This window comes from Eschrichtius robustus, chromosome 16 (assembly GCF_028021215.1).
Source record: "Eschrichtius robustus isolate mEscRob2 chromosome 16, mEscRob2.pri, whole genome shotgun sequence".
Taxonomy (NCBI): Eukaryota; Metazoa; Chordata; class Mammalia; order Artiodactyla; family Eschrichtiidae; genus Eschrichtius; species Eschrichtius robustus.
Genome location: NC_090839.1, coordinates 15319372 through 15346689, shown reverse-complemented (window position 1 = coordinate 15346689; position 27318 = coordinate 15319372). Strand labels below are relative to the sequence as shown.

At 45.3% G+C, this 27318-nt stretch overlaps 2 protein-coding genes across 2 annotated transcripts; both read right to left on the bottom strand.

Annotated features, from left to right (window-relative positions):
* Positions 1-14632: 14632 nt before the first annotated feature.
* On the bottom strand, positions 14633-16908 carry LOC137750329 (WAP four-disulfide core domain protein 6A-like). Its single transcript, XM_068524722.1, has 3 exons — positions 16831-16908; positions 15458-15587; positions 14633-14664 (listed from the first exon to the last, which is right to left on the bottom strand). The coding sequence occupies exons 1-3, from the start codon at positions 16906-16908 to the stop codon at positions 14633-14635; spliced, it is 240 nt and encodes a 79-aa protein (XP_068380823.1).
* Positions 16909-18229: 1321 nt separating this feature from the next.
* On the bottom strand, positions 18230-25835 carry LOC137750328 (WAP four-disulfide core domain protein 6-like). Its single transcript, XM_068524721.1, has 4 exons — positions 25745-25835; positions 24154-24283; positions 19742-19923; positions 18230-18354 (listed from the first exon to the last, which is right to left on the bottom strand). Exons 1-4 carry the CDS (start codon positions 25833-25835, stop codon positions 18230-18232), a joined length of 528 nt encoding a protein of 175 aa, XP_068380822.1.
* Positions 25836-27318: the final 1483 nt, after the last annotated feature.

The following is a 27318-nucleotide window of genomic DNA, read 5'->3' as shown; positions in this document are numbered from 1 at the left end:
AGTGAGAGGCCCGTGCACCGCGATGAAGAGTGGCCCCCGCTTGCCACAACTAGAGAAAGCCCTCGCACAGAAGCGAAGACCCAACGCAGCCAAAAATAAACAAATTAAAAAAAAAAAAAAAAGAATATGGGTCCTAGAGTCACACTTTGATTCAAACACCAGCTTCACTCCTGCCAGTTTGCTATTTGGGGCCAGTAATTTAACTTCCTGACTTTCAACTTCCTCATTTATAAGATACAGATATTAACAGAATCTTCCTCTTTAGGCTGGTGGAAATATTAAATGAGATCATGTATGTAAAGCACTTAACTTGGTTCCTGGCATATCATAAGTGTTTCATAAGTGGCAATTATGGGAATTTTAATAGAAGGTATTATGTATTGAAAGCTTTTAAAATGCATGTCCTCTTTGACCTAGAGGTTCCACTTCTTATAATCTATCCTAACTAAACAGTCAGAAATGCTCACACTGATTTACTTGCAACATTACTTATTATATTGAGAAACCATAAACAATCTCAACATTTAATCAGAGAAGACTTGCTTAAATAAATTATGATCCAGCGATACCCAGAAAGCTCTACCCCTTTTAGAATTACTTGAATCTGAGAGCAGGGTTGAAACTTGACTCCATCATTTTCTAGCTGTGTGAGCCTGGACAAATCACCTGTATCTTTGGCACTCAATTTCCTTCACTGTAAATGGGCATGTAATACACACATTTTAGGCTTACTGAAGGGTGAGAGGTAACCAAGGAAAAGCTTGATAAATAGAAAAGCATCAATAAACAGGAGCTGCCCTCAATCACTCTTTCCCTTCCTTCACCAAGAAGACTCTGAGAACGGGGATCTCATCATACTCTTTTCTGCAGTCTACATACCTAACACAGGCTTGGCTCTGAGTTCTCAGTAAATATTTGTTAATGGGGAAAAAAATGCCATGAGATCCTCTGAGGCAGGATTACAAGTTTCTTGAACTCTCCTTTTATGTTCCTGTTATGTGAATAGCTTTATCCTTGCAATTACTCTTCAAAGTAGATATTAGGACTTCCAACTTTACATGAAGAAACTAAGGTCAGAGAGGTGAAATTCCTTTCCTAATATCACGCTAGAAGGTGTTGGGCCAAGACTTTCTTTGTGCTGCTGGGTCCCTGGCCCTATTCCCAGGCTATTCTTGGAGCTCCCATGTTCCATACCAACCTTGTCTTAATTCTGATCGAAGCCCTTGGCAGAAGGTGAAAAGCAGGAGAAGTCAGAGAGAGACCCAGAGCTGCATGGCGCCACCCAGCAAGTGGCCCGGCCTGGGGTTGGCATTTTAGGGAGGAAGGGGACCGAGGAGGAGGAGCCTGATCCCACATCCAGCTCTTTCATCCCTAACTTCTGCTGTTCATGAGGCTGGTCCACCCTTGGAACAAGAGTGTCCATCCAAAGCACAGCTCTGTTTTTCTCCTTTGGCCTTATCTGATCAGAATGTATCAAAGGCCACAGTACTACACTTCATGGTGTGAGCCCCTTAAACAATAATAAAACGGCAGCTACCATTTGTTGAGTGCCTCTACCTTTCCAAGCACGATTTAAAATACTCTTCATTCATTACCTCCCTTGAATCCACACAGGATCCCTGCAAGGCTTAGAACCCCCATTTTGTAAGTGAGGAGAGTTTAAGCTACCTTGACCATTATCACATGAATAGTGAATTTCAGAACCAGGACTGGGACCCTTGTCTGTTCAGCTCCAATAACCTTGTATCACTCATTCATTCAACAAACACTTACTGAGTTCCCACAGCATGCCAGGCATAGTCTTAGATGCTGCCTCCCCGGCATCTGGGGGCTCCCAAAGAATCGTGGGAACAACACACACATTACTGTGTAGAAGGAGGACCCAACTTTTTTTGGTTTAGAGAACCATTCTGTCTAGAGAATCACCCCAATCACCAGGGCCCAGCACATTCCCCACCTACCTGCTTTCTCGGATCCTCCAGAGATGTGATCTTTTGGAAGACAAAGCCAGTATGCTTTGGTGGGATTTTAGTGAGCCTCAGATTCAAAGTCTGAGGTTGTGCTTTTGGGTCCAGGTGTTCCTGATGTGGGCAAGTCATTTAACCTCTCTGAGCCTCAGTTTTCTCAGCTATAAATTGAGATTAATTATGCTGGCTTAGCATATTTCCCAGAACTGGTGCAAGTGTTCAATGAATAAACAAATGCTTCATACATTGGAAATGTGCAACAGGCATATGCCACTTGCAGGTGCGTGTGTGTGTGTGTGTGTGTGTGTGTGTGTGGCATGATGCCTTTTTGGAAACAGGAGTGTTAACTGGATCAGCACCACACTTGGTCTCTACACAAATGTGTTACCCAGCTTTGCACATTAGTGGTAACTCTTCCTTCTTTTTAAATCCTCTGCAGCCACAATCCTCACTCCTTGGCCACTGCTTCTCCCAACTATAGTTCACACAATGGTTGGTCAACCCTCTCATCGCCTGCAGATTTTCACTTTATTTCCTTGAAGGCTCCTCCAAAGCCTGCATTTCCACATCTCTGTGGGTACATCTCCTTTTGCACTTTGGTGGGTCTACCAGCATTATTCCTGGTATTCTTTCCTTAGCTCTCTTAGGAGGTCAAATCAGTTCATCAGAAACCAAAATAATAGCAGAAGGAGGCTCCCAGGAAGTACAGACTGACATTTGCCATTCAGGCAGAAGAAAGGCAGGATTGCCTATGGGTGCCCTTGGCTGAGAGCTTTACTACAGTGCTCCCTCTTCTAGAGTGAGAATTGGCCTTTTAATACGTAATTCAGAAAAGCAGTTTTCGGGAATTCCCTGGTGGTCCAGTGGTTAGGACTCTGTGCTTTCACTGCCACGGGCCCGGGTTCGATCCCTGGTCAGGAACACACGCAGCACGGCCCGGCCAAAAATATATATATATATATATCAGAAAAGCAGTTTTCATCTGGGTGGGAGCAATCCTGGCCCCTTAGGGACAGTGTCTAGAGACATTTTTGAGTGACACAACTTAGGAGAGGGGTGACACCTACTGGTAGAGGCCAGGGATGCTGTTAAACGTTCTGCAATGCACAGGACATCCTCACCAGAAAGAATTATCTGCCCTCAAATGTCAATAGTGCCAAGGTTAGGAATCCCTGCATAAGAGTTATGAATATAGGCCGGGCGCGCGGGCCTGGTGGTGCCGCCGCTGGCTCTGCCCTACGCCGCCGCGCCGCGCCGCCCGCTGCCGACGGCCAGCAGTGCGCGCAGGGCCTGGAGGCTGCAGGCGCCGGGGGCTACCAGTGCAGCGTGCGCTCCAGGAGCCTGTACACCGGGGCCGAGCGGCCGGCGCACATGGGCGTCCCCGCCCCCCGCGCTGGACGAGGCCCTCTCGGACCACCCGAGCGGCCCCACATGGCCCCTGAGCGCCCTCAAACTCGCCGCCGGCGGCCATCACCACTCGCATCACGGCCACCACCACCCGCAGGCGCCGCCGCCCCCGCCGGGTCCCCAGCCCCAGCCGGCGCCGCGGCCCAGGCGGCGTCCTGGTATCTGAACCACAGCGGGGACCTGAACCACCTCTCCGGCCACACGTTCGCAGCCCAGCAGCAGACTTTCCCTGACGTCAGGGAGATGTTCAACTCCCACCGGCTGGGGATTGAGGACTCGACGCTCGGGGAACCCCCCAGGTGAGCAGCAACGCGAGCCGCCCTGCAGATCTACGCCTTCTCTCTACCGCCACGCAGCTCCGTATTCCTATAACTGCACGAAATAGTCAGCTGCCCCGGCCCTCCTCCGCCCTGGCCCGCTCCGGCTTCGCCTAGCAGACGCGACCCTCTCAAACAGTTCAGGCTGCAGAGACGCAGAAAGAACCCAAACTTGCCCACCGCTTTTTCCGCAGACCCGGGAGCAGAGAGAGCGCGCGCGCCAGCCTCAGCCCTCTGCGAAGCTGCAGGTGACTTTAATTCGCCGCCCCGTTTCTGAGATCCCAAGAGGCCCCAGTACAGGGACGCGGCCCAACGAAATGAATAATGATTTTAAAATCCCCCTCCCCTTCCAGGATGGCTGTGTTCACTGCTCCACTCGGGGTTTCAAAAATTATAACTTATGGACCAAATCCCGTAGCGACCCAGTAATGACTCTCTGTAGAGACCTCCATAGACCTATGGGGGTCTCTATAGATTATGTATGTGCTGTGTGTCATTTTAAATTTCTCTAACCGTGCTGTACAAATGTGTGGATTTGTAATCAGGCTATTTTTTTGTTGTTTTTCAGAGCTATTAATATAATATTTAAAGTTGAGTTCACTGGATCATTTCTCATCTTGCCCGACCATTTCTAGCTGCCAAAGTGAAAATTCAAGAAACCTATGTGGGGTTTCCCCCCTGTACAATTATGAGATATAATTCTTTTCCCAGTTGTAGGTCTTTTACAAAACAAGAAAATAATTTATTTTTTGTTGAAGTTGGCGGATAAAGAAGTCAAGTATCTGATACTTTTTATTTACAAAGTGTGATGGTGTTGTATAGTAGGTTCCTCCCCCAGCATTCCTAAAAGAAAAAAAAAAAACATTAAAAATTTAACTTGACCTGTGTTTGTCTTAATTAAGACCTGTGTGGTCTTAATTGTTGTACTTGCCTTAAAATAAACCCATGTTGTTTTTCTGCCCCCCCCCAAAAAGGAGTTATGAATATAAACACTTTTTAATTATAAAAATATTTCCAACATTGGCAGCATGATATGAACTCCACAAAGTGAGAGCGGTGCTTAATGAGGTGTGCCTGCACTTACTTGGCTGAACAAGTGCGAGGCACTGGCCTTTCCCAAACAGGCACTCTGTACCAGGTTGCCCTGGGAGATCTCTGCCTGTGACTCAGTAACTTGGCCCTTCCTCAGGTGATTTGGGCCTCATGCTTACCGTAATTCCAGAAGATGGAGGGCTAGTGTAAGATTTATTAAAAGCACATTAGAGAAGCTAGCAGGAAGCTCTTGCTAGCTACCTAGTACTTATACTCATCAAAGGAGTCTTACTAATCAACTTAAATAAAAATAAAAAATAAAAAAATTAATTGATTACTTCTGATGACATAGTAAATCTTATATTAACTTCCTATCATTTCATTGATCTCTACAACTATTTTGAATAAATATTTGGTAGTATCTGTCTCTAATATAAAAAAGGAGTCTTACGAACCCTATGCCAACTGTGTGTATGTGTGTGTGTGTATGTGCGTGTGTAAATAATTAATTAAATTACTTTTGACTTGAGACCTGATGATTTTGGGTAGTGTAGGGATAGGGGAAGTAAATAAGGGTGGAATTTTGAAAAAGTAAAGTCTCCCCATTCAGATTATAACCTCCATATTATGTTTCTCTTTTCTAGAAGGTGGAAGGAGACTAACATCACTTGAGTACCAGCTACGTGTCAGGGAATTTTCTGCCTTGACTCATTACATTCTTACGAAAAGTCCTTGGGATAGATATTGTTATCATCCCAACATAATAAACAAAACAGAGAAACGGGGACTTAGAGAGAAGACTCGCTTGTACGTATAACAAATACGTTTACCATAAACACACATATACCAGGAGAGTTTATTTCTATTTTCACCTTATTTATGTTCAAAATAAATGACCAGAGGGGGAAGATGAGCTTGATCACTTTTAAGAGCAGAGTCAATTTATGTCTTCAGAAAGACAAGTGGAATTTTTAGCAGAGGATAATTTTTAGTATTTTTTGCCAAAGAGCTTGAATATAAATAGGGTCTTCAGAGAAGGGGAGAAAATATCTCTAGAACTCAGGAGCCCAAAATTCTCCATGAGACATAAGAAGTTGCCACAGCTCCAGGCTGACGCTTTTCCTGGGAGCTGTAACCCTATAAGGTTTGCATCTGAGTAGTTGACATCATGAAGCAAGGCCTGCATTTTGCACTGTTTGTTCTAATACTAATGTTTTCTGTTTATGAAACGTCTCTTACATACCAGGCAGTATGCTATGCACATTACATAAATCATCTTGTATGATCTTCACAAAAACTCTATGGCTCAGATTTTATTGTTTTGCCTTTTTCACAGATGAGGAAACCATGACCCAGGGAGGTTATGAGACATGCCCAAGTTTATTCAGTTCATAATTGGCCAGACTGGGATTTAACTTACGTTTCTCTGACCCAAGCCTTTGTTAAACCATTATACTGTATCATTCTACCACTACCCTGCCAAGGATCTCTGCCCCTCAGAGAGGACACTCCCCTCCATCACTTTTCATACCCCAGAGAGACCATCAATTCTCCATGAACTCAATGCCTGTTCACTTCTGGGCTTTATTCTTTCTGGAAATGGAGTCTGGTAGAGGAAGAAAGAAACTCATAATAGAGTTGTGTTTGGGGTGGCAGAGAGATCTTAGAGATCCTGGGCTTAGGGTGAGATATAGAATTGGATGTGTATCTATTGACCTAATTCCGGTAAAATATAGCAATTTTGTACCAGTATAGCTCCATTTCCTGGCTCCCATCTTTTGTGCTTTTGCAATATATCTTACATTTATGTATGTTTTAAACCTAACAATACAGTGTTATAACTATCGCTTTAAACAATCTTATCCTTTTTAAAGAAATTAAGAGAAGAGCACATACACACTTTTTTTTTTTTTTAATTTACTTTTGGCTGTGTTGGGTCTTCGTTACTGTGCTCGGGCTTTCTCTAGTTGCGGCGAGCGGGGGCTACTCTTCGTTGCAGTGCGTGGTCTTCTCATTGCGGTGGCTTCTCTCGTTGTGGAGCACGGGCTCTAGGCGCGCAGGCTTCAGTAGTTGCGGCACGCAGGCTCAGTAGTTGTGGCGCACGGGCTTAGTTGCTCTGCGGCATGTGGGATCTTCCCGGACCAGGGCTCGAACCCGAGTCCCCTGCATTGGCAGGCAGATTCTCAACCACTGCACCACCAGGGAAGCCCCCCACACTTTTATATTTACCTGCATATTTATCAATTCTGATATTCTTCATTCTTTTCTGCAGATCCAAGTTCCCATGTAGTGTCACCTCCTTTCAGCCTTAAGGATCAGGTCTGGTAGCATCAAATTCTCTCAGTTCTCCCATTTATAAGGGAAAGTAATCATTTTACCTTTTCTTTCTGTTTTTTAATAAATTTATTTATTTATTTATTTATTTATTTATTTATTTATTTTACTTATTTGTCTGCGTTGGGTCTTCACTGATGCTCGTGGGCTTTCTCTAGTTGTGGTGCACGGGCTTCTCATCGCGGTGGCTTCTTTTGTTGCGGAGTCTGGGCTCTATGTGGGCGGGCTTCAGTAGTTGTGGCTCACGGGCTCTAGAGCTCAGGCTCAGTAGTTGCGGTGCACGGGCTTAGTTGCTCCGTGGCATGTGGGATCTTCCCGGACCAGGGCTTGAACCCGTGTCCCCTGCATTGGCAGGCGGATTCTTAACCACTGCGCCACCAGGGAAATCTCTGCCTTTATTTTCTTTAACTGAAATTTTTATTGAGATAATTGTAGATTCACATGCAGTTGTAAATATTACCCTTTACCCAGTTCCCCTCAATAGTAATATTTTGAAAAACTATAGTACAATATCACAACTGGGATACTGACTTGAAACAACCCACTGATCTCATTCAGATTTTCGTTTTACTTGTACCCATTTGTGTGTGTGCGTGCACGCGCATGTACTTAGTTCTATGTGATTTTATCACGCATGTAGATTTGTGTATCCACCACTACAGTCAAAGTACCGCACAGTTCTATTAGTATAAGGATCCCTAATGCTGCCCTTTTATATCACACTTCTCTTCTTCCTAACTCCTCCTGCCCCCCAATCCATTGCCCCTACCAACTACTAATCTGTTCTCCATTTCTAAAATTTTGTCATTTCAAAATGTGATATAAATGGATATAAATCACACATATTTAATCCTTTAGAATTGGCTCTTGTTAAACTCACCATAAATCCCTGGAGGGTCATCCGAGTTGTTACATGCATCATTAGTTCATTTCTTTGTGTTGCTGAGTATTTCTCCATGGATGGACCACAGTTTGTTTAACCATTCATCTGCTGAAGGACACCTGGGCTATATTTGGCTATTATGAATGAAACTACTATGAACATTTATGTACAGGTTCTTGTGTGAATATAAGTTTTCATTTCTCTGGGTTAAATGCCCAAGAGTACAATTTCTAGGTTTTATGGTAATTGCATGTTTAGTTTTATGAGAAAACTGACTAACTGTTTTCCATAGCAGCTGTACCATTTCACATTCCCAACAGTACTGTATGAGTGATCCAGTTTCTCTGCATCCTTGTTAACATTTGCTATTGTCACTTTTTATTATTTTAGCGATTTTAATAGCTGTGTAGTGATGTCTCACTGTAGTTCTAATTTCCCTGATGGCCAATGATGTTGAACATCTCTTCATATGTTTATTTTTCACCTATGTATAATTTTAGGTGAAATATTTGTTTATGTCTTTTGCCCATTTTCTGATTGAATTGTTTGTATAAACTGCTGGGTTTTGAGAGTTCTTTATACATTAGAGATACTAGTTTGTGTTGTATATATGGTTGGTTGCCTTTATTTTTGGAGGACAGTTTCTCTGAATATAGAATTCTTGTTTGATAGTTGTGGTATTTTTCTTTCAGAGCTTTGAATATGTTATTCCAATGCCTGCTGGCCTCTGTTGTTTCTGATGAGAGGTCAGCCATTAATTGTATTATTAGTCCCCTGTATGTGATGAGTCATTTTTCTCTAGTTGTTTTCAAATACAGTCATCCCTTGATATTCATGGGGCCCACAGGTACAAAAATCCACAGATGCTCAAGTCCCATAGTTGGCTCTCTGTGTCTCTCAAACCAGTTGCTTATCAGATTCGGCAGTGTTCCTGAGCTACCATATTTTCTCAAATTTAGAAGTACTCTTTGACATTATTAGTCCACCACCTTCATATGGATGGGAAACAGCTCCTGAGAGGAGCATCCCTTCACCCTACCCTGTCCCAATCAGGTCATACACTCAACCAGGGGCAAAGTTGAGACTCGTATTTCAATCTCTTTATTCCCAGAGAAGTGCTCTCCCCGCAGGATGCACACCATTGATGACTTGTTGGTAATTTGGCCTGCATCACAAGGATGCACAGGACTGGAACAGGCTTCCCAGGAGGACAGAGGTGTGGAGGCAAGAGCGATGTGAATGTGGGAGACACCACACACGAGGACCACTTGGCTAGATGGTCACTCTGCAAAACTGCCAAATTAGCAGTGTTTTGGGGGTCTTCAGCCCAACCCTGCCCTGATCCTCCCCAACTTTCAATGATTCTAACATTTTCTCCTGATGTCCTTCTATACCAGGAGCAGGCACCAATAAACTTGTTAAGCCTCTAATTTTTTTTTTTCCCACTGATGGATTGGTTCTTAAATATCATTCAATCCTCAGGTTCTGATAAAATCACTTGGCAGTACTTGAAGATTCCTGGGCTTTACTCCTAGAGATGGCAATTTCCTAGACCTGGAGGACCCACATTTTAGACAAGCCCCTCCCCACTCTAAGTGACCCTAAGTGACCCTAATGTAGGTGTTTGCTAACAGCATTTTCAGAAATAGTTATCAGTTTAACCAGCCCTTTTTAACGAGGGAGAAACCGAGAGATGAGGAGAGGAAAGGTCTTACTCAACTAGTAAGTGGATCCCAGACTCTCTTTAGAAACTTTTGATTGAAGTCAGAGCAAACAATGAGTTTATTCAAAAGCAGTGTCCAGGTTTTGGTGTGCTATGGGGCTTCTCCTGCTGTAGGGCTCCCTTCTCAAGCCTGGTGCCCTCTTATCTTGCCCAGTCTTTTGGGGACTCCTTTTTTCCTTCCCCCAGACTTCTCCATGTCTTTCCTCTCCCCCTCCCCTCCCCTCCTTCCCTCTTCTCTTCCATCCACTTCCTTCTCAGCTGTTCCAATTACCTACCTACTGCTGCAAATAAAATTTCCCCAAGCTTAGCAGTTTAAAACAACCATTTTATTTTTCTCACCATTTTGTGGGTGAGGAAATGGGAAGGAATCAGTTTGGTGGTCCTCTCTTGGGGTCTTCATAGGGTTGCAGTCAGATGGTTGCTGGGGCCACAGTCATCTGGAGGCTCTGATGGATTGGGAGCTCATTCACATGGCTGGAAACTGATGCTGGTTCTCAGGCAGAGCTTCTCTGGGGCTGCGGACTAGAGCATCTACACAGGACTTTTTAGCATGATTGTCTCAGAGTAGTTTGTCCTCCCACGTGGCAGCTGCAAGAGCCCTTTCAGAGATGGATCTACCATAAAGTTGACGGAGTTCAAGCATCAGGACCCCTCACTTGAACAGACCCCTTTTAAGACACTGGGAGTGGCCCAGGTAATATGTTCACATGGTCAAATGATTTGTATCATCTGTGAAAGCAAGGTCTTCTAACCATAATCAATCAGCTTGCTTCCTCTTTCCACTCCATCTTTCCCTCTCTCATTCTTCTCCTGGGTCAGGTGGTATTGGAATGGCTGCTAGCATTTTTGGCCTCCAGCTAAAAGGAAGTTGAGTTGGGGATCCATTGAGTTTGGAGTTAGTGGGGTATATTTAGGCAGTTCTCAGTTATTTCTATGTGTCATAAGTTGCTGCCATCTGTCCTGGTGTAAGAATGGCTCTAAGCAATATTCTTACCACCCACTGGACCAGCTCTCTGGCATCATGACACTAAGGCATGGAACTAGAGGTTGTGTTGTAATAGAATGTACCTAGCCCTAGAAGAATGTGGGTAGTAGAGGAAAAACAAGGTTTAAAATGTATGGAGCCAGAAAAATCATTCTGCAGAAAGTTCTTCCAGGGACTTCCCTGGTGGCGCAGTGGTTAAGAATCCGCCTGCCAATCAGGGGACACGGGTTCGATCCCTGGTCCGGGAACATCCCACATGCCATGGAGCAACTAAGCTCGTGTGCCACAACTACTGAGGCCCACGTGCCTAGAGCCCGTGCTCCACAACAAGAGAAGCCACCGCAATGAGAAGCCCGTGCCCACGCACCACAATGAAGAGTAGCCCCCATTCGCTGCAACTAGAGAAAGCCCACGCGCAGCAACAAAGACCCAACGCAGCCAAAAATAAATAAATAAATAAATAAATAAATAAATAAATTTATTTTTTAAAAAAAGAAAAAGTTCTTCCAAATATCGGATATATAAATTTATAAATAGAAAAAAAAATCAGTTCTTATGGAAGCCTGTTCAGAACAGATATTCTTCACTAGGAAGAATATACCTGATAATGCAACATGTACAATTTTAAACACACCCTGCATTGCTTTCTTTTTTGATGGAAGTATACAAAAGAGAATTTATTAAATCCCTGAGTTTTTAGGACACACACCTGTAGGAGAACTACAAATATCAAATACAGCTGTGCATTTATGCACTCCAACCATAATCAAAATCAAACTATAATCATTTTTTGATCAGCCATGTTAAACAAAAGGCTGAATTATCTTTCTATAGAAATTGAGTTTTGGACTTCCCTGGTGGCACAGTGGTTAAGAATCCGCCTGCTAATGCAGGGGACACGGGTTTGAGCCCTGGTGTGGGAAGATCCCACATGCCGCAGAGCAACTAAGCCCGTGTGCCACAACTACTTAGTCTGCGCTCTAGAGCCTGTGCGCCACAACTACTGAGCCAGTGTGCCACAACTACTGAAGACTGCATGCCTAGAGCCCATGCTCTGCAACAAGAGAAGTCACTGCACTGAGTAGCCCGTGCACCACAACGAAGAGTAGCCCCCGCTCGCCGCAACTAGAGAAAGCCCGCGTGCAACAACGAAGACCCAGCGCAGCCAAAAATAAAATATAAATAAATAAATTCATTAAAAAAAGAAATTGAGGGCTTCCCTGGTGGCGCAGTGGTTGGGAATCCGCTTGCCAATGCAGGGGACACAGGTTCGTGCCCCGGTCCGGGAGGATCCCACATGCCGCGGAGCAACTGGGCCCGTGCGCCACAACTACTGAGCCTGCGCATCTGGAGCCTGTGCTCCGCAACGGGAGAGGCCACGACAGTGAGAGGCCCGCGCACCGCGATGAAGAGTGGCCCCCGCTCGCCACAACTGGAGAAAGCCCTCGCACAGAAACGAAGACCCAACACAGCCAAAAATAAATTAATTAATTAATTAATTAAAAAAAGAAAAAGAAACTGAGTTTTACAGAATTGATGTCTTAAATTTTAAAAATTAATTAATAATGAATCTAAATGGATTTTGTGCAATCTGTAGTATTCGTTTTCTTCTTAAATTGTGCAATTGGTGCAATTTCCTTTCTCATTTGAAGTAATGTTCACTTTTAAATTTAATTTGTATTCTTTTTTAAGGGAACCCCCAGCCTTTATAAGCTTTAGCCCATACAAACCAGGATCTGCTCGGGTTCCATTCTTATGCATCTTAACGACAATTTTACCAGGACAACGGTATCTCCAGCATTCTGTTTGCAGGATTTTCATACTCATCTCGCCCCCTCTTGGTGTCACTGGGAGAGCCAATGACTTTTTGTTCTCTGCACAGAGGGAACAGATGTGAATGATTCAGCCTCAGAGATCTCAGACCTCACAGAGCATTTTATTAGGGGAAACTGAAGGTTTCCAAAGGGTAAATGGGGGCCCTGAAAGTTGAAGAGATAGGGTCACACGCTGAGAAGGGGTCAAAGGGCGAAGGGCATTATGTTTGAAGAGAAGCTGAGCTGGAGAAAAGGGAGTCAGCAAATCATGGGGGGGTCCTCAGGGGAACAGCCAAGGTCTTGGCAGCTGAGATTTGGCCAGTGGAAGCCAATACGGAACATCTGTCAGCCACACCTAGGAAAGATCCCTGGATTACGAGCCAAATCCTGGAGGTTGTTCCAGCTTTCTTTATCCCAGCCAGCTAGTTGACTCTGCAAGACAACAGGACAAAAAAATGATGTCCTGGTGAGTTGCTGGGGCTCTGCTCGCCTTAGGGACCATATCTTGCAATTAATGGGAAAAAGGAGATGGGATCATTTTTATATCTTTTCACAAGGAGAGAAAACAGAAGTGGAGTGACTTAAGGGACTCATAGAGTTATCACGTGTTCTGGTTTTTCCAGTAGAGTCCCAGTTTATGCCTGTTGTTCCCAGTGTAATAATGAACGACATCTCCTTTCACTCTTAAAAGTGCCTTGGTTTGGTCAATAAAACATGTGGTTGTCCTGGCTATAATCACCTTGAAAAAGAAAAAGAATCAGTGATGCGGTTTGATGAGAAGTTAAGGCCTGGAGCGACTGGCTGGTACAGGGTGCCCAGCGCTGGGCTGGTCCACTGGGCCTTCTTCTGCCTTGGTCTCAGATACGCCACCACTTCTGCTTACTCTCTCTGTACCCCCCGTTCACTTCGCATTCTCCCACATCCCTTTGACCACTGCTCCCCTCGCCACCCTCTCTTTCCCAAAACATCCTCTACTTACCCCTCTGTGCACTGCATTCTTACCTCCTGATTGGACCGGTTCTGTCAGCCCCAAGCCTGCCAAGTTTCTGGAGTGGACCAGCCAACACCCAGGCCTCCCAGAGTGGCCTGGATGAGCATGGAGATCGGGGTCGCTGGGACTTACTCCTTTTGGGGCAGATAGCCCTGCAGACAGCTTCAGATTGGAAGTTGTTATTGTTCCCTTGGCAACCGCCATAGATGAATTTGGAGCAGGCCTCATTTTCCTGATCATACCACCAGCGTGGAAGGTAGGCCATGCAGGGGCCAGACTCCTTTGGCAAAGTGCATATGTCTGCAGGGAGATTGAGGGGCAGGGCTGTTTGGATGCCCGCTCCCCTAAAGAACATTCCAGGCATGTGCAAAGGCACAGGAGAGTGTGTAAGGGCATGAGAATCTTAGAGCACGGTGCAGAACTTTTCCTAATTGAGTGGATGCTTCAGGAATGTTTACAATAAAAAATCAAATGTATCCAGAACTTAAAGAAGCCTTTACTGAACAACTGTTTTGTTCATAGTGCTATGAGACACACATAGAGTTCTTTAGAACCTCATAGTCTAAAGCGCAACAAGGACACAATTATTAAAGGGTCAGGCACTGTTCTTAGTACTTTTCATATATTAACACATAGGTCCTCTTATTGTCCTCATTTTTCAAATGAGTAAACTGACGCTCAGAGAGGCTAAGTAACTTCCCTAAGGTCACATATAAATAGTAAGGGACTTGAATGTAGATAGTCTGTTGCTCTTAAGATCAAGACCAGACCCTTTACTCTGACTGGCAAGGACCTGCCTTGTCAGAACCTTCTCTACCTACTCCAGCTTCATCATTCTCATCTCTCACTATGTTCATGCCCATCTCTGTTCTCTGGCCTTTCTAGCCTGATTATGGTATCTGCTCACAGGGTCTTTGCACATGCTATTACCTGTGCCTGGAAGGCACTTCCTTCCAATTTTTGCCTACCTACTACCCATCTTTCAGTTCTTAAATCATAGATCCCTTTCCCAGGAATGCCTTTCCTGTCCTCCCTGGCTACACTGAGCAAGTGGAGCCCATCATGGGTGTCAGGGGCACCAGTAAATGTTTGTTGAATGAATGAATGAATGAATGAATGGCCCTTGATGGTCTTCTTTAGAGCTCAATGATATAGGCAGAGAGGAAAGAGCATAGGAGATCAAAGGTGGCTAGGGAAGGCGTCACTGATGTCTATAGACAGAGAGGCCTGAAAAAAAGCCAGGAAATACAAATCATATACCTGTCTTTTATAGCTATCACGCCACCTGCCAGCTTGCTGGCATTTGATGAGACTTCCGTGGCTACTTGGCATTTCAGAGGATCACGGAAGAGTAGTCAAGAGACCATATGGTTGGGACTTCCTTGGTGGTCCAGTGGTAGAGAATCCGCCTTCCAATGCAGGGGACGTGGGTTCGATCCCTGGTCGGGGAACTAAGATCCCACATGTCGCGGGGCAACTAAGCCCGTGCCACAACTACTGAGCTCGCGCGCCTCAAACTACAGAGCCCATGCACCCTGGAGCCTGTGCACCACAACTATAGAGAGAAAACCCACACGCCACAACTAGAGAGAGCCCACGCCCCACAATGAAGAGCCCACATGCCTCAACGAAAGATCCCGCATGCCACAACTGAGACCTGATGCAGCCAAAAAAATTATTAATTAATTTTTTAAAAAAGAGAGAGACCATATGGTCTAATACTCACATCTTTCTTGCAGATGGGGAGACCAAGGCCCTTAAAGGAAAAATTATGTTACATCACATACCTAAATAGAGGCAGAAATGAAATAAAACCCATGTCTCTGAACACCCTCCCCAGCCCAGCACTGCTAGGATTTGTGCCAAGTTGAAGGTGCACCCAATCTCTTGGTCAGAGACCAGCCATCAGCAAACCAGCGGAGGAGCCGAACAATGCCAGCGCAGGTGGCAGAAAGGTGGGGGAGGCATGAGTGTGTGGAATAATTCAGGGGATTTGTGAGTTACCTTGTCTGACATGTACACATTTTTTTCCACAGCTAAACCTGCAACAGTTCATCTTCTCTGGACACTGTCTGTTCTTGGTACATAGGTTTCTTTCTTCTGTTTCACATCTTACTCTGACTCGGGGACACATCTCCAAGGGATGGAAAGATATACTCCTCTGGGGCCTTGAAGGGGCTGGAACCCTCCCTTCTCAGGCCCAGGGCACCACCACAGAAGTAAGGAGGCTTGTTTTCATTTCACTGTCCCCAGAAGGTAGTGACCTTCAGGGGGCTCAGGATTTTCACGATGATGTCCCCACCCCCAGCCCCATAACAACTCAGCATCTGATCCCTAAACCCACCACCCATAAGTTTCCAGGGAGAAAGATGCTCTCCCCTAGGACTATTCTGGTCCCTTGGCCTTCCAGTATTTGGATGTTGCCTGGGTGGGGGCAGGGATGCTATAGCTCCCAGTGATTGAGATTTCCATTTCTGGAGTCAGACGGCTGGGCTTTCGAATTCTGTGCAACCCTTGGTCTGGCAGGAACCATCTCTGAACCTCGATTCCTTCATTTGCCTGTAGGACTGTTTTGAGGATTCATATATATGACAAACCTTGTAAAGCCATTGTCCAGCTGCCTGGGACATCATCGTCATCATCATTATAACTAATATTGATGAAGGCTTACGGTGTACCTGCTCTTTTCTCCTCAATCCTCATTACAACTCTATGGGTAGGTCCTATCGACATTCACATTTTCTAAACAGAAGCATCTGAAGCACAGAGAGGTTATGTGAACTTGCCAAGTTCACATGGCTGCTAGGGAGTGGAGCAAGATTTGGCCTTGCAATGTGTGGCTTCCCTGCTGTCTGAGGGCTCAGTTTATCATAGGTGCTAATTACGGGGGTCTTCAAATATCAGCATTTCAGGGGAGTTTCAAAGACCATTCTTTACCCTAAAGACAAGGATCCCCTGTAGGTGCGTGTGTGGGTGTGGGGAGACTTTGGAGGGCTACAGTGGGAAGATTTGAAAGCTGATGAAGGTAGTGCTAGGGGGTGTGGCCTTTCTTATGGGAAAGCCCTTACGCTTCCCTGTTCCCTTAGTCTGTTTCATGAGCTCCAGGTCTAAACCCTTCCAGGAAGAATTCCTCTCATAATGATGGTGGGGAGTCAGTTGCCACAGAACCAGTTTCCTGCATTCACCGAGGGCATCTTATCAGGAGGAAAGGGGCTGAAAGAAGGACTCCAGATAGCTCCCCTCTTTCCCACCCAGGATCCCAGACTGAGGTGGGGAAAGCATCCCTCATCTTTAACATTCTTTGTTCCTTCCTCCCAGCCAAGTTCCATTTCTCCACTGGGAAGACCGAGTCCCCAGTACTTACTGTGAAAGAACACCTCCACCAGCCCACGTTCCTGGACACACCCCAGGAGGATGAATGGTACCAGGATTGGCAGAACTCCAGAGAACCCCATATTAGAAGGGACTGGCCTGGCTGGTGGCACCAAAACCAGGAACTCCTGCGCGGCAGCTCCTGCTTCTGAATTTTGGCTGTCCTGGTGGTTCCACTCCAGGAACCACACATCACTGGCGACAAGCCAGCCACACTCCCTCTTCTGGGGAACACCAAGTCCCAGAGGCCATCACTGGGACTAGCTGACACCCACAGCGCCCTTGCGGGGACAGGCTCCCCATCCTCAGCTCACCGAGGCTCTCTGGCTTTCTGGTCAACCAGGGAGAAGGGCAAAGCTTGTCCGGGGGTTCTAGACCCCCTTAGCAGAAGGGCACGTTCAATTCCAGGGTCTTCTGTTTTCCAGGGGGAGTTTGGAGATCAAGAGGATCCTAGTTCTCTTCTCTCTTTCCAATCTTACTCTTTTCCTGACCTATCTATTTTTCTGTCTGCTTATTTTTCTCACACTGTTTTTGTTTTTGTTTCTTCTCTCAGTGCCTTTCTTTTACTCTGCCTTTCTCTCTTTTTCTTTGTTTCTCCCTCTGTCTGGGTCTCTTTCTCCCTGCCCTTCATCTCCCTTCTGTCTTTCTCTTCCTTCTTTTTGGGCCACCCCTTTTCTTTAATCACGGTCAGAGAGTAAAGGTATTGCCATGAGTGGGGGAGGAGACAGGTTGATTCGAGGTTGAACCAAATCTTCAGAGAGTACCTGTCAAGATGGTGGTGATTTGAAAGCAGGAGAGAATGTTACAGCTAATGGAGAGCTTCTATCATCGGGTGAAATTTGGAATAGGTGATGCAGGAGGGAAAAAAATAAATGTCAGTTATGACCTCAGAGCTAGCTGCAGCAGTGGGGCCTGAAGATTGTTCTGTTGAAGTTTCTAATTTAAGGCTTTCAGCAACAGTAGGACATACTCTTTGCTCATCTCTGATTTTACCTGCAGCTTTAGGAGACAGTTCTAGTGCATTATTTTCTTTTCCTAATCCACTTTTTAAAATTGAGGTGGAATTCACATCAAATAAAATTAACCACTTTAAAGGAACAGTTCAGTGGCTTTTTAGTACCTTCATAATATTGTGCAACTTCCAACTTTATTAATTGCAAAATGTTTTCATCACCCCAGAAGAAAAGCCCATACCATTAGCAGTCACTCTACACACACCCCTAGCCTATTCCAGCCCCTGGCAACCACTATTCTACTTTTTGTCTTTATGGATTTACCTGTTCTGGATATTTCATGTAAATGGAATCTTATAGTATACGACCTTTCGTGTGTGGCTTCTTTCACTTAGCGGAATGTTTTTTAGGTTCATCCACAGTGTAACATGTATTAGTGCTTCATTCCTTTTTATGGCTGAATAATATCCAGTGTACACTGATAGCTTCCCACTTCAAGTGTCGGAGTCTCTACTTCTCTGCTCTGAGTTTTCTCTGGCTCCCTGGGAAGCTTGCTCAGCTTGAGTGCAGAACAGTCTGGAAGAGCAAGGGATTTAACAACCCCACGTATCCAGTAAGGGATGGGAATCAATGGCTAAACACCTCAGCTTCCCCATCACTGGAGATGGATGAAGAAAATTTGGAGACATGTTTTACATGGTTCTTTAGAAGGTCCCCAGTGGGATAAAGCTGCAGTTTCCCACCGTGGTAACCAACTCATAATCAACTCCTCTCCTCCTTGTATCACTTATCCCACTCCTCAACTTGTGTTTCTTAAGAAATCTCCCAAATAAACTATTATACTTCCACCCATGCCCTTCTCCTAGTATTGTTTTCTAGGGGATCCAAACTAAAGCAACGCCCATGGGCCCTTGTCTTAAAAGGGTCTTACGATGTTTTGAAGAAACAGAGGAAGATAACAACATCCATGGAATTCTCAACTCTCGAGGTTCTGATTGTCTTCACTCCCTTTAATGGTGTCACCAGAAATCTCAATGACCAGCTACTCTCTACGAAGTGTGATGTGCCAACAGATGTGAATTATTCAGTCTCAGAGGCACAGGACTAAACAGAGTGCTTTATTGGGGAGAATGGGAGCTACACAGGTATAAACAAGGGGTTCTAGAAGTTGGACATAAAGGAAGGAAGGCATAGAGATGGGATCAAAACAGAAGGATATCATGTCTAAAAAGAGGCTGAGATGGAGAAAGGGGAGCAAGATCCCAGGGTTCAGTCTGGGGAAGAGCTAAGGCCCTGGAACACTGGGAGTGGAGGAGTGGAAGCCAGCCTGGAGCGTTTATCAGGCACACAGAGAGATCCTTGGGTCCTGAGCCAAATTCTGGTGGTGGCTCCAAGGTATCCTTACGCATTCAGAAATTAGAGCCTGTTGAGAATGAAGGACAGGACCAGCTGAGCATTTTGGGCTCAGCTCATCTTCAGAACTGATCTTGAAGTTATGTTTGTACATCTTTTCACAGGAGATTAAGAGGAAGTGGGTTTGCTCTGGGAAGCTCTAAATCTCCTTAAAGGAAAAATGGGTTGTGGATGGGAGTGAGCTGCTGGCGAAGAGTATTGTGAGAGGAAACTGATGTCCTGGAAGGGGTGCTTGGTCAGCCTGTCTGGCACTAGGCTGGATGTCCTGTGACCTCTCTGAAGATGGCCTCTGGGATTTCACCACGTCTGCATCCTCCCCCACCCCTCATACTTGCCAGCATTTATTCACAACCACGTCCCTTCCCAACCTCGGTTCCTGGAAAGCCACTGTCCAACCCTCTGCAAGGTGCATTCTTACCTCCTGATCGGAGCTGGTCCTGTCAGTACCTCGTCTGTCAAGGATATAACCATCCCAGAATGGACCAAGCAACACCCAGACCTCCCGGTGTGGCCCTGGCGAGGTTGGGAGACTGGAGCCCCTGGGACTCACCTTTTTGGGGGGCAGGTGCTCTGGCATATGGCTTGGGATTGGAAGTTGTTATTGTTTCCTTTGCAGCCGCCATAGATGAAGCTGGAGCAGGTATTATTTGTCTTATCATACCACCAACGACGGAAAAAAGCCAAGCAGGGGCCAGGTTCTCTGGGCATACTGCATATGTCTGCAGGGAGACCCCAGAGTTGAGAATTTAGAGTGCCCATGCCAAAAAAAAAAAAAAAAAAAAATCAACCTTTATTGTCCAGATGAAACTGAACAAGCTCCTTTCACCTTTTCACATCTCGGGAGCCTAGCTCCACTGATGTATTTGCACATTTGCAGGGAAACCCCGAAGTGGAGCTGTTTGGGTGTCTGCATCCCCAGGGAACATCAGTCTCCCCCTTCCCTTCTGGTCACTGGACTCAGTGTCTCCCCTGAGAGTGAGGAACCTCTGGTTTCATGGCTCTGTTCCTAATTTGGTGTGTGCACATCAACCTCCCACGTTACCTGTCTTGTCCTTGACTTTCCCTTCTGTAAAATGGGAATGCAAAATCCCACCCTACTTGTTGCACAGGGCTGTCCTGAGGTGCAAGTAAGACCACCCTTGTGGCCCTCTAAGTTGTGAGTTCCTTGATTGTATCTGAATGTGCAGCTCCTTGCACAGTGCCTGGCAGAGAGTAGCTGCTCAATAAATACATCCTGAATGGATAAAAGATACGGAGTGCCTTGAAAATGCCAAATAATAAGCCACTTACTCTGCCCTCCAAACCATGCCAAGGAAAGAGAATATGGGATCAGAGTCAAAGGCAAGTCCATGCAGGGAAGGCAGCGGGTAGTTTTTCAGATGGTCAAGCCCCTTTTTTTCCTGCAGTTAGCTTCTGTTCTGTTATGGGTTGAGTCCCCCTCCCCCTCAAGTTCATATGTTGAAGTCCTAACCCTCAGTGCCTAAGAATGGGACCCTATTTGGAAATAGAATTGTGGCAGATGTAATTAGTTAAGATGAGGTCATACTGGAATGGGGTGGGCCCCTAATCCAATATGACTGGTGTCCTTTAAAAATGGTAAAGTCAAATAGATAACTAATAAGGACCTACTGTATAGCACAGGGAAATCTACTCACTATACTGTAATGACCTATATGGAAAAAGAAGCTAAAAAATAGTGGGTATATGTATATGTAAAACTGTTTCACTTTACTGTACACCAGAAATTAACACAACATTGTAAATCAACTACACTCCAGTAAAAATTTTAAAACATAATAAAAAAATAAAAAGGGTAAATTCAGACACAGACACCCAAACCCAAGGAGGACACCATGTGAACGTGAAGATGAGATCTCCGGGGCTTCCCTGGTGGTGCAGTGATTAAGAATCCGCCTGCTATTGCAGGGGACACGGGTTCGAGCCCTGTTTCAGGAAGATCCCACATGCTGCGGAGCAGCTAAGCCCGTGCACCACAACTACTGAGCCTGAGCCCTAGAGCCCGTGAGCCACAACTACTGAAGCCCGAGAGCCTAGAGTTCGTGCTCTGCAACAAGAGAAGCCACCGCAATGAGAAGCCCACGCACGGCAAAGAAGAGTGGCCCCAGCTCGCCGCAGCTAGAGAAAGCCCGCACGCAGCAACGAAGACCGAACGCAAGCCAAAAATAAAATAAATTTTAAAAAAAAGAGAGAGAGAGATCTCCAAGGCAGGGAACGCCCAAGATTGCCAGTAAACTACCAGAAGTTAGGGGAGAGGCATGGAACAGATTCTCCCTCACCACCTGACAAAGAACCAACCTTACCAACACTTGACCTTGGACTTCTAGCCTGCAGAACTGTGAGACAATATATTTCTGTTGTTTAAGCCACCCAGTTTGTGGTGCTTTGTTACAGCAGCCCTAGCAAATTAATACAGGTGCTAACTAAACTATAAGTTCCACAAGGGTCAATCCCCACAGCTAAATAGTTAAGTCCTGCTGATTTTTACCTTCTCATAGCTCACCTGTCTGCCCGTCTCTTTAATTTAAGTCTCAGTGGCTCATGCCTGGGCTGTTGAGTTAGCTTCAAACTGATCTTCCTGCCTCAGTCCTTGGCTGCTCCAATCAATCCTTCATACCGCCCACCAGAGAGAAGGACCTGGTAGGTCTGAGACAAAGCTGATCATGTTATTACACAGCTAAGACCTTGACTTCATGACTAAGTCTTCCATGACCCACAGACCCTTCATGATCGGGCTCCTATTTGGGGTTCTGGCCTCCTCCCCTACCACAGTGCCCTTCTGAGCTACAAGCTCCCACAATCTTCAACCCACCATGCCACCCCACACCTCCACACCATTCGCTCCACATTCCCTCTGCCACCCCTCTGTTGTTCATTAGTGACACTCTTATTCTCCCTTTAAAAACCTTTCCCGGACATCAACTCCACTGTGGTGTCTCGGACTCCATTCTACACACCACACCCTCACAAGTGCCTAAATCAATCCTGCATTTTTCTACCGTGCTTCTGAGCCTTGTGTGCATGTTTGTCATTTGTTTACATCTTTGGTCTCATCTGTGATGTTGTGAGCTTCTAGTGAGCAGGGATTGTGTCTGATTTCATCTTGGAACCCCATTCCCAGCAGGTGGTCGGACACAGTGTAGGATTTTGCAAATGTTGAGGATAAAACAAAATACATCCTGACTGAACTGAATAAGTTATTCATTGAGCACCTACTATGTGCTAGATGCTTAAAGAGACAAAGAAAAGGCACGGCCTCTGTTATATAGGAGTTCCCAGTCATGGACGATGAATAATGTGAGCTAATATGTATCACGTGGCTGTTACATGCCAGGCATTGCTCTGAGCACTTCATATTTGCATCAACATATTTGATCTTTCAAATAACCTTTGACATTAGTCTTTTTGTTATATGAGGCACCGCACGGGAAAGTTGTTAATTTGCCCAAGATAAATAGGCTGGTACAAGCTGGAGCTAAGATTTGAACTCAGGAAGTCTGGATTCAGAATTCCTCAATGATAGGCAAATGAACAACTTACTATCCTCCTGCCTGTCTACTCTGCTCCATTGTCAAGTCCTGTTTACTTCACCTCCTAAATGCCTCTCAAACATATCCTACTCTTCTCCATCCCCTCAGCGACCGATCTAGTCCAAGCTACCATTTTCTTTCATCCTGAAGTCCTTTAAGCCACTCCATTCCTGCTCTGTAGGCATAGTAAAAGCCACACCATGTCCCCACCTGCCTCAATGAATGTCCATTGATCTTAAGATCAAGGTGAGACCCTCGCCCATCAGGCCCTACCTACCAAGAATCATTTTTCCTCGCACCATGCTCATACTTGCTCTTGCTCTCTGGCGTCCCTAGGCCCTACCATCGAGCCTTTATACACGTACGTTCCCTGTGCCTAGAAAGCCCTTCCACCCATTTTTTCCCTAAATTTGCTACATCCTTCTGAACTCAACTCCAGGTCTGCTTTCTCAAGGAAGATTTCCTCAACCTCCCTGATCACACTCGTCAAATCCTATTATGGGTCTCAGAGACAATCGACAAATATTTAACTGAATGAATAAAAAATCTTTGATAGTCTTAATAGATTCACAGACATGGAATACAAACTTATGGTCACCAAAAGGCAAAGGAGGGGGAGGGATAAATTAGGAGTTTGGGATTCACAGATACACCCTACTGTATATAAAATAGATAAACAACAAGGACTTACTGCATAGCACATATATAACTATATTCAATATCTTGTAATGACCTATAATAGAAAAGAAACTGAAAAAGATTATATATATATATATATCAATTTGTCGAACACCTGAAACATTGTAAATAACTACAATTAAAAAAAAAAAAAAAGGAATCTTTGATAGTCTTTTTGGAGCCCAGGGAGATGGGCATAGAGTTAAGATTGCATCAGCAAAGGACGAACCCTCTGGTCTGGAGTGGTCAGGGAAGCTTTCCTAGTGCTAAGTTGGATTTGTATAGGCAGAGAGGCAGTCAATCTGGAGCAAAAAGCTATTTTTTGCATTTGTTAGAAATACAAATATCTTAATTATCACTTGCAGCAACAATGTTGATATATGGTGGGCCAGCAATAGCCCCCTGGGGACTAAGAAAATCATAGGAGTGGAAAAAAAAGAAAAGAAAAAATAATAATAATAAGAGTGAAAAGGAGCCAAGAGGCTATCTGGTTCAATCCCAGCCCTACACCTATCTTTTGTTCAAGGAAACTGAGGCCCAAACAAGATGAAGATACTCCCTAATGTCATACATCATGTTTAGGGGCGGTGATCAATCTGAATTTCAAGTTTCCCAAGTCCAGCAATCTTGCTCAGAGACCAGCCCTTAGTGAACCAGGGACAATACCAGCGCAGAGGGGCAGAAATTGAGGGTATGGGGAGAGGGGTTGGTTACTCTGAGACTCTCAACCTTACCTTGTTGGAGGTTTAAGCATTTTCTTCCGCAGCTGAAGAAGCAACACTTCTCATGTCTTGGACATTTTTTGTCCTTCGAACATTCATCCCTTTCTTTGAATTCACAGTTATCTTGGATTCTGGGGCATCTCTCTAGGGAAGGGACTTATAACCATGAGTCTTACAAGTCACAGTGCCCACCCTTCTCCAGACCCAAGGCGATTCCGGGGAGTCAGGGAAGTTTGCTTTCACTTTGCTCATCCCCAGGAGTCCTTTTCCTCAGGGACTTTCATTTATTTCCCAACACTGCCTGCACCATCCTCCCTTCTGACTACCCCTCACTCTCTACCTAGTCCCACCCCCTAAGGCAGGATTTCTCAACCTAGGCACTAGAGGCATTTGGGCCGGATAATTATTTGATGGGTGGTGGAGGCTGTCCTGTGAATTGTAGGACATTTAGGAGCATCCCTGGCCCCTACCCACTAGATGCCAGTAGCACTCCCCACTTGTAACAACCAAAAAGGTCTCCAGACGCTGTAAGTGTCCCCCTGGAAGGCAAAATCGCCCATTGAAAGCCACTGGTCTAAGCCAGTGGGGTCATTTTGGGCTGGTTGAGGAGACAGTGTTTGGGAGTTCCTCTGGGGGGCGCTATTGTGCAGTGATAAATATTGTGCACCCTAGCAGTCAGATCGTTGGGTTTTTTAATTCTAACTTTTGATTTACCACTTACCTTCTCTGAACTTTGTTTTCTTCATTTGTAAAATCATTTTAGCCTTACAGAGTGGTGAGGAAGAAATAAGACAAAGTGTGTAAAGCTATAATCATTGTCACGGATGCACAGTAATATTAACTAACATTATAGATATATATATAGTTAAGTGTCTACCATAAGCCGAGCACTCTTCTAAACGTTTTAAATGGATTATCTCATTTAATCCCCATAATTGTTCAACGAGGTAGATTCTATTAATATCCCCATTTTGCAGATGAGGAAACTGAAGCACATGCAACTTAAGTAACTTGACTACTAAGTGGTGGAACCGGAATTTGGACCCACCAAGTATGACTCCAGATCCCTCTCTTTAAATCCCTACTTTCTGAGTGTTCAGTAAATGGTAGCAATTATCATTATTTTTATATAGTCATGGAGTATTACTGTCTTAAGTTCAAAGGAACTTCTGGATATTATCCTTTAGCCCAAAGTCAAGGAACCCCTGGGGAGGCAGGGACACTTTATAGGACTACATTTGAAAGAATCAGGAGTTGATTCTATTTTTGTTGTGGGGCGAAGGGAAGGTCCCTTAGGCTTCCCAGATTCCTATAGCCCCTCCCAAAAATGCTAGATCCTGTGATTCTTCCCCCTCTCCACCAAGAAAGACCTTCCATTTCAACAGTGCTAAAGGTAGGGGTTGCCCCAGGTCTGGAGTCTTGCATTCATGGAAGGGATCTTCCACAGAGAGGGAAATAGGAAGAAATATCCCAAATATCTCCCTCCACTCCCAACCCAGAACCAGGGCTAAGGTGGTGGAAAGCAACTCGAGCCTGAGGTGCTTGTTTCTCCTTCCCAGCAATATTCCTTCGCTCCAGGGCAAGGGCTGAGGCCCCAGTACTTACTGTGAAAGAACCAGTCAGTCAGACCATGTCCCCGGACATTCACTAGAAGGATGGATAGCACCAGGATGCTCAAAAGTCCAGAAGACTCCATTCTGAAGGAAAGCTGTCTTGTCCGGTGATTCCAGAATGTAAAAATGTCTGGCTGCCTTTGTCCAGCCTAGTCCTTCAGCAGTCAGTATCTTGGATATGAGGGCTGGAGTCAAGCCAGCCACCTCCTTTCCTGATGGGAACACCGAGTTCCTGAGATCATCAATGTGACTAGCTGGCATCTACAGCCCACAGCCCTGGGCTAGGGTCTCTTATTGGATGGCTCTTCATCCTTAGCCCCCTTAGCTGGGGTGGGCTTTCTGGTCAACCAGGGAAAGTGGGCAAAGCTTATCTCACTTTCCAGGCTACCTTAGGAGTGAATGTCACCATCAGAGGTCTTTATCTTGATAACTTTGAGAGTTGCAGAATATCCTCATTCTCCATTTTCCATTTTAACTGGTACACCCACTCTTGTTTGTTTGATCAATGTGTGTCTATTGATCTTTTATTTTTTTAATGAATTTATTTATTTATTTATTTATGGTTGTGTTGGGTCTTCGTTGCTGCGTGAGGGCTTTCTCTAGTTGAGGCGAGCAGGAGCTACTCTTTGTTGCGGTGCGCGGGCTTCTTGTGGTGACTTCTCTTTTTGCGCAGCGCGGGCTCTAGGTGCGCGGGCTTCAGTAGTTGTAGTACATGGGCTCAGTAGTTGTGGCTCACGGGCTCTAGAGCACAGGCTCAGTAGTTGTGGTGCATGGGTTTAGTTGCTCCGCGGCATGTAAGATCTTCCTGGACCAGGGATCGAAACTGTGTCCCCTGCACTGGCAGGTGGATTCTTAATCACTGCGCGTCACCAGGGAAGCCCCTATTGATATCTTAGTACCTCTTTGTTTCTGTGGGTCTCCCATGGTCCCTATGTCTCTTTCCCTCTCCCACACTTGCCTCCCACCCTCTCTTTTCTCTTTGGGTCGCTCATATTCTTTAACGAAGACACAAGAGTAAAGATACTGCCACAGAGTGAGGTGGGGTGGAGGAAGCAGGCTGATAGCAGAGCTTGCAGATAGTGTTTGTCAAGGTTGTGTTGTTCTGAGAGCAGGAGAGAATGTCAGAGTTTGTAGGGGGCATCTACCATCTGGTGCAAACTCCCTGTTGTCTGAGGAGGAACTCTGAAGGGAGGAGACCTGCCTGAGAGACTACAACTCAATAAAGGTCAATAACACAGCAGACGTTCTGGTTTCTAACTGGACTAGACGAGGGGCTGTGGGAAAGAGAGAGTGAGAGAGTGCTGGAGGACTTGCAGCTTTCCTTCAGCCACAGAACCCATGACACAAGCCAATCAGTCCTGGTTGAGGTAGAGACATTCTTCAAAGAGTAAATGTCATCTGTAGGGTCCCTATTTCCTTCCCTAAATAGATGCTGCACTTTGGGGCAAAGCTTTATTCTCCAACTGTCTTACCTGATGGAGAAGCCAGACAAAAACCAGCCTTATCATCAGTGACTGACTCTATGGTCACAAAATTTAGGATCACAGATAGAGTCCCTATGGAATC